The following is a 15,350-nucleotide window of genomic DNA, read 5'->3' on the forward strand; positions in this document are numbered from 1 at the left end:
AGGTGCCCTGCGCAAGTTACAGTATACACTAATTATTATCTTAAAACATGAAAGTAAAAAAATCCATAATTACTGTGGGATTTGTGAACTTTGGACACACACCAAATTGATTTCCCGTGCTCAATAAGACTCAACATGATGGTTCGGAATTTTCAGCTACAGAGAATTAACCCTTTTAGGGTACTAGGTTGATCTATAAGTGCAATATTATAATAATCATAAGAACTTTAAAAGATAAAGCTTGAGAAAACTTGTTGCATAATCAAAAGGAAATTGGCTATAATCTGTAATATTACAAAAACTTTTAGACTAATAGAACATTAAAAGATCTTAGCTAACATAATTTTCAATATTAATTTCTCTTCCAGTCAATTCTATTGCCAGAAAATATAACTTTTAAGTAGTTCTGACTAACTATAGTCATTTAATTCAATAAACTTTTATAAAATAGTGCTTGAGAAATCTGTTAACTATAGAAAAATTCCCCCATCTTTGTCTACCAATCTAAGTTTAAGAAAAGAAACAAATAGTATTATAATTTCCTAAGGAATATTTTCTATGCTATTCTTTTCTTTTGACACCTATAAATTCTTCCACTGAAGTCATGGAAAATGTATGTCTTATAGGGAAATTAAAACTATTAGACTTAATATCCATTATATGCATTTGAGAGCCCTATTTTGCCATAATATTCACTGGTTTCTTAACATTCCTGATACTCTTTCATGCCAGGAGTTAATCAGTGCAAAAATCAAGGAAAGTTTGAATGTGTTCTTAACCCTCAGGTTACATACTCTAATGCTATTCTCTTTTCTAAGTGTCTTTCTTCAAAAGATATAAGCACACAACCTAGACTGCTTCAGATGGTCTAGGCTGAAATAAATGTAAATATTGTCTCTATGTTTATCCATGGAATTACCTCCCTGACATACGTGTGGAATATAATACAGCCTGACTGCAGATCATGATTCTATTCTCAGAGTGCCTATTTACCAAATTACTCATTGTAAAGTAAGAGTGTAACAACAAATTGAGAAACCAGGTTTTGCATGGATGGTCTGTATGTCACTTTTGAAAAGCTTATGGGTGATGTTCTTTACAAATTTAAATATGTTCATAATTTAGAAAAAATGTATCCCCATGGTTCCTGAAGAGAGAACTGAAATTGCAAGACTGTGGAAAAGCACGTATAATATGACAACAAAGACTGTTGCCCAAAATATTCTCCTGTGCTTTTACTAGAGTTTCCACTAGCTTTTGCCATCCGCCTTATGTCATGAGTATTTGTAATCTGAACATGCAAACACCAGATCAAAAACACTGAGGTCTGGTGGAGTAGCCTCCAGAGTGTGGCATGAGTACTGCTGGCATTATACAAGATAATTTTAGGGGGTATGTTAACAACATTTTGTATTTTAATAGATACATATTTATCTTAAAGTATATTAAACTCATTACTTTATTCCTCCTTGGGTCAAGCTTCCTTTTTATATAAATTTAAGTTTAAAAATTGAGTGCATTTAAAGAAAATATTAGGTAACCACAGTGTAGGTGCTTCTGACAAAAGTCATGATGGAGGTTTGGGACTCTCTGGTAAGCACAAAAGTGAGGTGGAAAGGTTGGGTTCGGGTAGTAGTGGTTCTGGTTCTAGCTCAGTCACTAACTAGCTGTCCCACCTTAGCCAAGTTAGACTTCTTTGAGCATCTATTCCTTATTTGTAAAGAGACTGTTTCTCTTTCCCTCTAAGAAGCCGGCCGAGGTCGCTTGTACAGCCATGGCCAAGATTAAGGCCTGAGACCTTGGAGGCAAGGAGGAGCTGCTGAAACAACTGGAGGGCCTGAAGGTGGCGCTGTCTCAGCAGCGCGTCGCTAAAGTGACAAGAGGCGCGGCTTCTAAACTCTCCAAGGTCCGAGGTGTTAGCAAATCCATCGCCCATGTTCTCACCGTCATCAACCAGGAGAACCTCAGGAAATCATATAAGGGCGAGAAGTATAAACCCCTGAAACTGTGCCACGTGACGCCGGCTGAACAAACCCGAAGGGAACCTGAAGGCCAAGAGGCAGCTGCGGAAGGAGCCACACCCACCATGCAAGTGCGCGATCAAGGACTGAGCATCCAGGCGTCAATAAAACACGAACAAACTGGCAAAAAAAAAGAGAGAGATTGTTGGGGTTGGCCTCTAAGATCCACTCCAGCGCCACCATTAGATGACGTTATGTTCTCCTGTCAAATGCATTATAAGTACGTCAATCTCTGTAAAACAAAAGCAAGCATTGTTAAGACTTTATACACGATGTGCTCACTTAAACTAGTCAGGGAAGTTAGTGGTGCTAATGTGGAATTTTTTGAGGTTAAAACACCCTAGATTAGATAAATCCTTTGAAAGATTGGATATAAACTTGATTTTGATTAGTAAATTTACTTTTTTTGCACATGGAACGGATTCCAAGTACCTTTGGATTCTCTCATCTATATGGTGGCCAAATAGCAGAATTTTAAGTGCCATATTTCACACGTGTTAGTATCATTCTAATCTGGGAGTAAGAAGCCTGGATATCTATGATGCAGTCAGATGAAGGATTTGAGTAAAATCAGTCATGGAAGAGAAATACACTATTATTAGATGGATAAAATGATAAATAAATACTAGCGTAAGGTAAAGAGCTGTGTTTTAAGAAACGGGAGGAGCCTGAAGCTTTAAGATTACGTAAAATAGCTGGTCTGCTTTCTGGTTTTAATTTTTCACTCTGAAAATAGAAAACATTTTAACAAGATGCCCATTTTCAGGGGCAATGAATTTGAATCCCAAATTAGCACTACATGCATCTACTAAACTGTCATGAATTAGTTCTCTACACAATGGCTCCAGAATACTAGTTAAAACCAAAATCTGACCTGGAATACCAAAAAGCATTCAATGCAGAAAATCTCTACCAAGTAATATTTTCACGGCCAGGCTCCTTGTTATCGAAAATAATCTCTATAGTTTGAGAAATAAACCACTTTTTTCTTGAATTGGAGTTTCTGTCCCTTTTTCTAGAGGGTCCCCAGACTGTCTTCCTAAAGATCACCTATCATTACTTCTGACCACACTTAAAAAGAAATTAGATTGGGCTTCCCTGGTGGTGCAGTGGTTAAGAGTGCGCCTGCCGATGCAGGGGACACGGGTTCGTACCCCGGTCTGGGAAGATCCCACATGCCGCGGAGCGGCTGGGCCTGTGAGCCATGGCCGCTGACCCTGCGCATCTGGAGCCTGTGCTCCGCAACGGGAGAGGCCACAGCAGTGAGAGGCCCGCGTACCGAAAAAAAAAAAAAAAAAAAAAGAAATTAGATTAACCAGTTAGATTGTGAGGTGAAAAAGAGAAAGTTTTGATTATGAAGAACTTTGTGAATATTTGAATAAGCATTTTGAAAATTATCAAATTAAGGATTAAGTCCTTTCATTTTCTATTTGGAATACTAATTACATCTATTTAACCTATTCAGTTCAACAAACAAATGAACAAACACCAACAAAACCAATAAAATCTATTATTATTATTATTATTTTGTGGAAGTAGATCTGCTTGTAATGGTGCAAAAAAGTAGAAAAGATGCTATGGGTGAAAAATTTTACCTATGATCTCTAAAAGGGCATATTCATAGAGCACATCGAAACACACAATACATAAATATAGAAATTGGCCCTCTGGAATACCAACAACTTCATTATCTGTTGCAGTTTCAAAGGCCTCTTGGAAAATGTGGTTTCACAATTCTTTAGCTTTTCCAACTGTCTTGTTAAAAATATCTGTAAGTATGCATTCTTAATCTGTGGTAGTAATTTGATCCTTTTCATCCTCGTACAGTGAGTTTCTGGACTCTGGGAAAGACAGGCATGCTGTGTGGAGCTGCTCCTGACTTTGGCTCCATCACTGCTGACTCAGTCTCCTCTGCAGAATGACAGCCAGTCTCTGCCGGGTCTCACTGACTGAAGACGGTCGACCCCGGGGAGGGTGTGGCTGGGGGAGGGTGGGCAAACCTGAGCTGCTGACCCTGCTGGTCTGAGTTGAGGCTGGGGAAGCGGTGGGTTTCGACACTCCGTGCAGGCTGGGGATTTTGATTCTCATTTCGGAGTTCAGTCTTGCGAGCCTCTTCTCTCCCTGACTGCTGCTAGCTGCAACAGAGGAGGTTAGGCTGCCCTGGCTGAGGGAGCATGGTGATAGGGGTGACCGTCCGCCGAGCTTCCTGAGCTCCAGGAGCTGTTCTCTGGCTTGACTCAAAGCCTCCGTCAGTTCAAAGCGTTCTTCACACTCTCTACGCACTGTTTCCTGAAGAAAAGTGTTCTGCAATGAAAAAAAGGAAAGAAAAAGCAGCCCTAGCTTTAAACAGTGTACATATGGATAGTTACTGGCAATATAAATTGAGAACTGAACTGGAAATCAGAGGTCTATGTTCTTTGACAGGGATAAATAAGTCAAAAATGCAAATGACCTGTAAAGCTGGAAAGAACTTTAAGAGAACATTTGGTTCAATCCTCACAGTTTGCAGAAGAGGAACCAAGAGTCAGGGTCACTCAGATGATAGTGGTGGAGTTGGTGCTAGAACCCAGAATGTCCAATGCCTACTTCAGTGGGGTTTCAACTCCTCTGGGCCTGAGACAGTCTGTCCTGCACGTGTGACGTCTGTAGTTAATATCTGTAGTGCAATTAAGTATGTTATTTTATTTATTTATTTTAAACACATTTATTTATTAATTTATTAATTTATTTGGCTGTGTTGGGTCTTCGTTGCTGTGCACGGGCTTTCTCTAGTTTTGGCAAGTGGGGGCTTGCGGAGCACGGGCTCTAGGCGCACGGGCTTCAGTAGTTGCAGCACGCGGGCTCAGTAGTTGTGGCTCGCAGGCTCTAGAGCACAGGCTCAGTAACTGTGGCACACAGCCTTAGTTGCTCTGCGGCATGTAGGATCTTCCCAGGCCAGGGCTCGAACCCATGTCTCCTGCATTGGCAAGCGGATTCTTAACCACTGTGCCACCAGGGAAGTCCCAAGTATGTTATTTTATAATGAAGGGAAACTGCAGTACGTGACAGATAAAAATTGCTCGAATTATAAAATTGAAAGAATAAAATATATCAGCTCTAGCATTTAGATAATAAAATCAGTAATTTTATGTGATGCTTTCTCAGTAGAACTTAAATATACTGATGATCTGCTCTTTTGTAAGATATATATTGAAATAAAGAACAAAATCTGCTTTGAACTCCACTCGGCAATCATGTATCAAGTTACTAGAAGCTGTAGTGGATACAGTTCCTGCCCTCAAGAAGTTTGCAGCATCATAAGTTTGAGCAGAGCTGCTTTTTATGTCCCCAACACTGGTTGGAGCCAAGGGTGGAAGCTATGAGGGTTAAGAGAAGGAAGCATTTTTTAATAGCCAGAGCTGTCCAAGGATACTCTGAAGGGTTGAATCTCACTTGACTGGGAGGTTTTGGAGCAAATTTAAGCTTCAAGCGTGTGACTAGACTAGAGATCATTGCAACTTCTTCAAATGATGAGACTCTACATTTCTAGTTGAAGAATGATAGCCATCTTTCATCTATGGAATTCATCAAAATTACTTCAAGCCCCGTGGTAAGAATTAGGTCTTGGATCTCCCTAATGTCCTGACATTCATGGCTGCAGGATGTCAAAAAAGAGATTGAAAAGTAAACACTTCAAAATGGTATCCAAATAAGTAAACACAATTCAAGTGATTGTGCTGTAGGATTCTTCAGCTGAAAATGACTTTCCATCAGGTTAGCTTGTTTGTAAAAACAGCCAAGGCATTCCCAAGTCTGAGGCTCAGTGGAAAGCATCCTCCTAAGGGCTTACTGACTAATCTGCTGTCAGTGGAACTAAATAACAAAGCATCAGGGAAAGTAGCATCTTCCTGTATTTGAGTTTCTTGTGATTATGGTCAGAACTCCATCCAATTCCAAATTTGGTAATTAAAGTTGCAGAATATGGAGCAATTTCACATTAACCGTTGTACACTAATATTCTATAAAATCAGTGGCATGTCTGGGTCAAACAAAACCTCATCATTTACATATATTAGTAATAGACATATATGAGCCATATATTCACATTTTTTTTCAAATCATGGGGATTAATTACTTGCTTCCAGTTATTATTATTATTATTATTTTGGAGGAACAGGGGACCAAGGATGGTGTTTGTGGCTTTATCATCTGGTTCTCATTAACTGTTCCTGAAATACTTGTTAAAAAGGCAGGAGAGGGAGGGCTAGAGAAGAGGTTAATAAAGTGCCTTGTTAGGCTCCATCTCATTTCTTGCTCCCAACAATTATATTTGACAAAGAAAGACACTGAAGATCACACTGGTATGTAACTTGCTGAGAGTAACCCAGCTTTGAAATGGTGGGGTCCCTGCCTGCCTCCAGAGCCTGGCTCCAAGCTGCCTAGGCCTAAATTAATTGTCTAATTATATCAAGCATGCAGGGGCCATTTTGTTCCAGAACACTGAAGCAATAAAAAACAGTAAGACATCACATCTGGTTTTGCCCAACTTTTCTAAACTTAAACTAAACTTTCTTTTAAAAGGAAAAAGCATCAATGCATTTTGTTCCCCACTAGTAAACAGGCAAAATGTATTGAAGTGATTAGATTTACAGGGCTTTAAATAAGTTAGTATAAAAACTCTCTTGATTAAGAAAGCCATGGGAGGGCTTCCCTGGTGGTGCAGTGGTTGAGAGTCCGCCTGCCGATGCAGGGGACACGGGTTCGTGCCCCGGTCGAGGAAGATCTCACATGCCGCAGAGCAGCTGGGCCCATGAGCCATGGCCGCTGAGCCTGCACGTCTGGAGACTGTGCTCCGCAGTGGGAGAGGCCACAACAGTGAGAGGCCCGCATAACGCAAAAAACAAACAAACAAACAAAAAAAGAAAGCCATGGGAAAGAGTTAACTTTATGTGAATATATAAAAGAAAAAAATTATAGAAGTTAACAATGCGGTCAATAAATGGGTGACATGAATAAAAGATACACAAATATGGAAGGATAAAATGATGGGTGATGTGATGACAACGGCTCTCATTAAAAGAAAAATAAAATTCAATCCATTTACTAAAATTAAATTCAGGGACTTCCCTGGTGGCCCAGTGGTTAAGAATCTGCCTGCCAATGCAGGGGACACAGGTTTGAACCCTAGTCCAGGGAGATCCCCCATGTCACGGAGCAACTAAGTCCGTGTGCCACAACTACTGAGCCTGTGCTCTAGAGCCCGTGAGCCACAACTACTGAGCCCACGTGCCTAGAACCCATGCTCTACAACAAGAGAAGCTACCGCAATGAGAAGTACTCGCACCTCAACAAAGAGTAGCTAGCCCCTGCTCACCGCAACTAGAGAAAGCCCGCGCGCAGCAACGAAGACCCAACGCGGCCACAAATAAATAAATAAATAAATAAATAAATAAATAAATAAATTCAAGTCTCAAAGGAAAGGAGTAGTACTCTATGGAAAACATCCATAAAGCAAGTCATTTAAAAGCTATTTTGGGCAAGTGACACTACACTGAAGGAGGAAATGGAAAGGTGGAGCGAACCCAAAGATGTCCCCATAACAAGTACAGTGGGAGCACCCATTCTACGTGTCAACTCCAGATTGAATTTTGGAAGAGCTGCTGACCGTCTTGGTCTGGGGCCCACTGCTCTGGAACTCATCCTTCTTCAAGGCTATCAGTTTCCAGAACAAAGGACAAATTCTCTCTTTTCTCTTATTCCCCAAACCAGGAGAACCTCTAAACTGAGAACAGGATCCAAAGATAGGACTTCTATTTTTATCTTTGTCATAAACACTATGAAATCTCAGATGAGTCTTACAATATCTGTATATCCTTTGCCACCATTACTTCCTCCTTTAAAATTTGGATTATAACTCAGTTTTGTATAACATGTAGTTCAGATGTTAGAATTTATTCAATCATGGAATAAACAAATGGAAATAGAACACATCCAGTTTAAGGGACTGCTGTTTCAGAGGTGGAGTGTGTGTGACAAGGCATGACAAGAGCACACGTGGATGTGGCCAGAGTCAAGGAGACACATTAGTGGAAAATTCCATCATATGTGGAAAAGAATCATTCACTCATGGTTAGATCGCTTTCAGCAATTTAGGCAAAATGTTTGTCTTTTGGGGTTGTTGATCTTTTTGTAAGGTTGTGTTGCTGCAGAATTTTAATATGTGTTTTCACTGAACAACACAGGAAAATGTCTAAGATGGAATATGTTCAGTAAGATGGAAATCATGGGCAAACATGAGTATAATCAGTGAAGCTATAGCATTCTAAATGCTTTAGGTAAAAGTATCTTGGCCATATTTTAGCATGGTAAAATAGTGTTATCACTGGATTGCAACTAGACTGTAAGTCAAAACGGAAAGGGAGGCATGAGTCAGGTGAAGAGGGACAGCGAGTACAAATTCCTGGAAGTGAGAGAGGGAGAGTCACATCTCGGGATGACACATGGCTTAGTGTGACTCAAGGGCAGAGTGCAGAATGGGAGGAGAGACCAGGACTGAGGCAGGCAGGAATAAGCAGGATCAGATCAAGGACGACTTTGACAACCTGCAAATATTAGAGTTTTAACTTAATTCTGAGGGCCATATGGAGTCATTGAAAGGTTTATTTCAAGCAGGGGGCTGGCATTGTCAAATCTGCAACAAAGGAAGACTGCTTTGCCAGCTCAGTAGAAAGTAGCCCTGAGTGGGCAGGATGGGAGGCAGGGAGGATAGGAGGCCAGTTTTCATGGAGGAGGTTCCTATCCCAAGGGCCCCTTGGTTAGGGTGGTCTAGGAGAGGGGGAGCTAGCATTCCTGGGTCCTTAACCTCTGCCAATTGGTTGAGAGCATTATCTATAGATATGTCTACAACATTTTCAGATGAAGGCCACTTTGAATGGACTTAAAATATGGCTTAATTGCACTCCCACTGGGAAAGTAAATTTCAAAATGAAAATATAAATTAGCTCACCATCTGTTTGAAATTTCTAATATTAAAAAATGGCCAATTTCCCCCACTCTTTGCAATGTAAGAGTGGTTTATTTTTATGTTTGTTTTCAATTTTATCCTTAGAGACAGCTGGATTGCTTTCAATTCCAAAAACAGTGGAAGAAGCAAGAGAAGGCTTTGCTGGGTAACTTGATCATTCTGAAGGTGAGAATTCCATTTCTGATGGCAATCAGCTGTATTTGGCATAATTTGGGGGGAACATGCCAGGAAGGCAAGTCCTCAGTGAAAAAGAAGCACAGATGGGTGTCTTTGTTCATGCTTTATTACACCCAGTTAGGTCTGAACCAGTCATGCGTTGATCAGATTACAGTTTCCACCAACCCAAACTAGATCTATCCTAGGGTGGCCAACTGGGTGGGGAGCTGAGGCGAAAGGAGACTGTGGAAAAGGTGTGGAAACCAGAAAGATGAGTAGGAGTTAGCAAAGGACGTGCCCAAACTTCCATTCAAGGCTTCTGTTCAACGAATCTGATCAGCCCCAAACACTGCAGAAAAACAGTGGAAATGGCCCTTTGGAAAGGCATGAAGGAGAATCTGAATAAATTTCCAGGAAAGAAGCAAAACGGATGTCAGGCAGGTTGTTCTTAAAATTGTATTTCTGTGCTTGCAAACATAATGGACACTGTGAAATAACTATGGCAGACTTCAAACCAGAAGTAGAAACAGAGGGCAATACTCCCTTGGACTGATAGGCTTCAAGAGCGGATTTTCAGGATGGAGAGGAAGAGCCCATGAAGACACAGTGTTCAGAATTTACTTTCTAAGTCAGTAAGCCAACTTTAATTGAGACTTAATTAGTATTAATTAACCACAACAAAAAACAATTTCTCCGTATTTTTTCCTCATTCTGTCAAATTTCTGTCATCCATACTCTGCATCAGGGCTGACTCTCCAATACGTGAAAGACAGTCTTGCCTAGATCTGCCTCTCCACGACTGGAGATCCTCAATCTGAGCTCTCTACCCCTGCCAACCAACCCTAGGAACAGCCCCTCCACACCTACACCCCATCCTCTCCTGTTCCCTGTGGAGCCAGAAGTTAGAGAACCTCCCATTTACCCCTTTACTCTTTGGAAAAGACTCAGATGTTCTCTTTACTCAGGCCCAAACTGAGAGCTACTCATTTTTTAATTTACTAACTTTGGTTTCTCATAAATGGAGTTACCAGAGAAATGTGTAGCATTTTCTCTATATCAAATAAATACAGAAATACAGTAAATGCATATCTTAAAACTAGGCAAATCCCTCTTGCAGAAAACTATTTATGTTTTCAAATGTATGTATTCCTAAATTTTAATTAGACCCATCCTTACCAGATGTATTAGTAAACTTTCCTAAATAAATAGGTTTTTTTTTTAAATAGGCTTTACATTTGGAAAATATTCAGAACACCAAAAAATTTAAAAGTCATCCATAATCCCCCCAATTTTAAAAAGCTATAAGAAGTGAAACCTCTGCCCATCTCTTCTTATCCCCCGGTGGTGACCACTGTAAATAGTTTGGGGAAAATTCTCCCTTCACTTTTTCCTGACATTTCTCTATGTATGTGATCCTATAGAGAAACACATATACTCCCCTTTTTTGTTTTTTAAACAAAAACAGATCCAGGATGCCAAGAGATGGTCAGGTGAACCAACAGAAACAGCAAAAACAGCTGTTGTAAAGAAAGAAAGCAAATATACATCTACAATGCATTAGCCACAATTCTGACATCCAAAAAGCTCAGTAAAGAAAAATGTGTCTAACTTGTAACATTTGGTAATAAAATCTGACTGGACTGATAGTCTTGTTATTTCACTCAGTGGGGCCATTCCTGTGTTTCACTGCAGAAATATTAATGTCACTGCATGGAAGAGGCTACTCTAGATCTCCAGGGGCATGTGCATTTTGTTAACTTTCTAAAATTCAAAGTTGAATTCCAAAACCTATCTGAAATCAAAGTTCTTATACAGGAGATTGTGAGCCTAAGTTGCATGCTCCTTTCCTTAGACACTTTCTTTCCTTACAGTCCTTGTTAGTCTCCTCTTTTCCTCCTACCTCACTAGCTATTCCCTCTCTGTCACCATGGCCTAGCCTCCTCCTCCTCCCAGCCTCTCAGAGTTGAAGAGTTCTCCACCCTCTTCTTTGTTACCTCATGCCCTGGGTGATCTCATTCAGCCCCAAGGCATAAGTATCAGCTACACGTGGACGTCTCCGAAATCAGCATTTCTAGTCAGCCTTCCCCTGAACATACCGCCCATTCGACACCTCCATTTGGATATCTAACATACATATTAGGGTTAACATGTCCCAAATCAAATTCTTGACATTCCTCCCCAGTTGTATTCCTTGACCAGTGTTTCCCATCTCAGTAAATGGCACTTTCACTCTCAGTTGTTGAGATTCCAAACTCTGGAGTTATCCTTGACCCTTCCTGGTCTTTCATATCATCCAACCCATCTCCAACTTCTGTTGCCACCATCTAGGAAATATATACCAGATCTGGCCACTTGTCACCTCCTTTACCACGATGACCATCAATGCTTTTCTAGACCTTTTCAAGGACCTTGTAATAGGTCTTTCTGCTTTCATTTTTGCCTTCCCCCGCCACCTTGCAACCTATTTTCCACAAAGCAGTCAGTTATTCTCTAAAAATAAGTAAGATCATGTCACTCACTTGTTCAAAATTCCCAGGTAGCTTTTCATCACACTTAGAAAAAAATCCAAAGTCTTTACTGCCTTCAAAGACTCCACATGAATTGGCCCCTCCAACCTTGCTTTCTACCACATCCTCCTTGCTTACTAAGCACCAGCAATGCTTGTTGACTTCCTTGTGGTTTCTTGAAGGTTCCCAGGATGTTCCTAGCCACAGGGCCTTTACACTTCCTGTTCGCTCTGCCTGGAATGTTCTTTTCCTCACTTCAGGTCTCCTTGAATATTATCTCCTCAGAGAGTCCTCTGACTGCCCCATCTAATACAGCACATCTCCCTCAGAAAGTATGCCTTTACCCAAATTAATACTTCTTCTTAGCATCTATTAAAAAACAACTATTGGGGCTTCCCTGGTGGTGCAGTGGTTGAGAGTCCGCCTGCCGATGCAATGGACACGGGTTCGTGCCCCGGTCCAGGAAGATACCACATGCCGCGGAGCGGCTGTGCCCGTGAGCCATGGCCACTGAGCCTACGCGTCCGGAGCCTGTGCTCCGCAATGGGAGAGGCCACAACAGTGAGAGGCCCGTGTACCACAAAAACAAGAAAACAACTACTTACATGTTAAATGAGTGCATAAACAACTGCATTAGACCTATAATGAAAAAGGATATATATGTATATTATATATATATACACATATATGTATATATATATAAAACTGAATCACTTTGCTGTACACCAGAAACTAACACAACATTGTAAATCAACTCTACTTCAATAAAAAAGTAAGATTAAAAAAAACAAAAACAGCCACATTAGGCACACAGATGTATATCCAAGCTTGCCTCTGGGATTCTGTGGGTTCATGGAGGAGCTCTCCTTTTGTTCAGACTTGAAGAATAAACAGAAGTGTGTCAGGCACCTGTTACTGAAATTTAAGCTAGAATCTGCTTTGTCTTAATTTTTAAATTTCTCATAATCTTAAAACATATCTCATTAAGCTTCGTATTCTGTTGTTTATTTGCTTTACTTATAACTTTCCTGGTTTTTCTTCTATAACCTTGTCCTTTATCCTTTCCTCTGCTGCCCTCTCTATCAGGTCCTCTTTATAATTTACTCCTTTCCATTATTTTAAATTATTTTTTAAAATTAAGGTAATATATTATGCATAGTTAAGAATTAAAATACTATAAAATTATAATGAAATAAAGTATTCCTTCACACTTACAAGCTCTGCCTCCCAGGAACAACCATTTTCAGGTTTTTAAGCTGTTTCTTATGATATTTGTCTCCATAGTCCTAAATAATATCATTATACAGCTATCTCATAGTTTTCAGTTTTGAAGTCATTATCTACTGATTTCATAGAATGAAAGACAAGGATTTAACTTCCTATTTCAACTCGTAACAGTTGTTTCTCTTCCCCCCATTAGGAGATGTTTCTGCTCCTTTGGAAGAAGCTTCTATCACAATTTTATTGGAAAATCTTCCCAATTTCTATAGCAATTTTCAGTCAAATCTATATTACACCTTATATGATTATAGTATATAAATATTATGTACATCGTAGCCATGCAGTGTACTATGATTACATTTTCTTTCTTGCAAAGTTTCGTTCTAGAGTTTATTATTATCCCGTTACTTATCTGCTTAATTTTCTAGGTGTTGATAACTAATTTTTCACCAAACCTACTTACAGACGTGTAAATATCCTCTCAACATATTCAAGCACTCCATGTAATCTATCAGTTCTCTTTTTTTATCAGAGACATACTTCTAAAAACCCTCCATTCTTCTGCAGAACTCAACCTGGCTATTCTCTAAATCTGTTGCACTGCTGTCATCCTTGGATTTCTTCCCACCACCATCCTGGGGAATTCCTCTACCTCTCTCCTGTGCTGGAACACTCATTTCCTGATTCCTGTGTCTTCTCCCTTAGTTTACTCCCTCTTTGTGGTGTTGTATATCTTCTAACAGTTTCCTGAGAAAGGCTGCAAGGGAAGTACCGTTTTTGAGAACTTTAATGTCTGAGAAATATCCTTGACACTTGCATTTAATTGATGATTTAGCAGGATATAGAATCCTAGGTTGGAAAAAATTTTCCTTCAGAATTTGGAAGCCATTGGCTTCTAGTTTCTACTGCTGTTGTAAAGATGCCATTTTGATTTCTAATCCTTTTTAAGTGACCCCTCTTTTTTTCCTGAACGCTTTTAAGTACTTACGTTTGTCCTTAAGGTAATGACATTTCATGATGTGTTTGCTTTGCCATCCATCATGCTGAGTGGACCCTTTCAATACAGAAATGCCCTTCAGTACTTCGAAAAATTATTGGATTAGTTCCTGGGTAGTTTTCTCCCTTCCATTTTCTCTGTTCTCTCTTTCTGGAACTCCTGTTAATGAGGTATTAGACATCCTGGCTTGATCTTCTAATTTTTTCTTCTCTCCATCTCTTTGCCTTTTCCTTCTACTTTCTGGGTAATTTCTTCATCTTTATCATCTAAGCCAAATATTAAATTTTTTATTTCAGTTCTTGTATTTTAATACTGATTCCTGTTCTTTTTTTTTTTTAATAGCCTCTGTTCATGTTTCATGGATACAATATCTTCTCTTTTCTCTCTAAGGATATTAATTGTGCTCTTTTTTGAAGCTCACTTTTGCTTCCCACATTGTTTTTTTTTTTTTTTTTTTTTTTTGCGGTTTGCGGGCCTCTCACTGTTGTGGCCTCTCCCGTTGGGAGCACAGGCTCCGGACGCGCAGGCTCAGCGGCCATGGCTCACGGGCCCAGCCGCTCCACGGCATGTGGGATCTTCCTGGACCGGGACACGAACCCGTGTCCCCTGCATCGGCAGGCGGACTCTCAACCACTGCGCCACCAGGGAAGCCCTCCCACATTGTTTTGTATCTGTCTCCTATGAGTTCTTTTTTTGCTTATTTGTTTGATCCTGACTTCTGCCTTTCATGTTAGAGGTGCTCCTCAAATGGTTGGGGATTCTTGGCTTTTTGGGCTTAAAAATGAGTCTTCAAAATGTTACTGGAAGCTCTGTGTGCCTGCATAAGGGCTTATTTACCGGTATATGTCTCAGTGGGTAGATTGGACATAGATATAACTTTTACTTAAGAATATACAAACAGCTCACGCAGCTCAATATCAGAAAAACAAACAACCCAATCAAAAAATGGGTGGAAGACCTAAACAGACATTTCTCCAAAGAAGACATACAGATGGCCAAGAGGCACGTGAAAAGATGCTCAACATCACTAATTATTAAAGAAATGCAAATTAAAACTACAATGAGGTATCACCTCACACTGGTCAGAATGTGCATCATCAAAAAATCTACAAACAACAAATGCTGGAGAGGGTGTGGAGAAAAGGGAACCCTCTTGCACTGTTGGTGGGAATGTAAATTGATACAGCCACTATGGAGAACAGTATGGAGGTTCCTTAAAAAACTAAAAATAGAACTACCATACGACCCAGCAATCCCACTCCTGGGCATATACCCAGAGAAAACCATAATTCAAAAAGACACATGCACCCCAATGTTCACTGCAGCACTATTTACCATAGCCAGGACATAGAAGCAACCTAAATGTCCATCAACAGAGGAATGGATAAGGAAGATATGGTGTATGTATACAATGGAATATTACTCAGCCATTAAAAGGAATGAAA

General features: G+C 40.0%; 1 protein-coding gene across 1 annotated transcript in view; it reads right to left on the reverse strand.

The window, feature by feature from the left end:
• Positions 1–15,350, reverse strand: part of LEKR1 (leucine, glutamate and lysine rich 1) — a 337,373-nt gene that overhangs the window by 57,484 nt on the left and 264,539 nt on the right. Inside the window, exon 16 of the mRNA XM_089910962.1 lies at positions 2,086–4,325. Within this exon, the coding sequence (XP_089767088.1) occupies positions 3,912–4,325 (414 nt within the window). The 3' untranslated portion in view covers positions 2,086–3,911. The remainder of the gene's footprint in view (positions 1–2,085; positions 4,326–15,350) is intronic.

This window comes from Delphinapterus leucas, chromosome 4 (genome assembly GCF_059928025.1).
Source record: "Delphinapterus leucas isolate spDelLeu-1000000601 "Yukka" chromosome 4, BTC_Dleu_Yukka2, whole genome shotgun sequence".
Classification (NCBI taxonomy): Eukaryota; Metazoa; Chordata; class Mammalia; order Artiodactyla; family Monodontidae; genus Delphinapterus; species Delphinapterus leucas.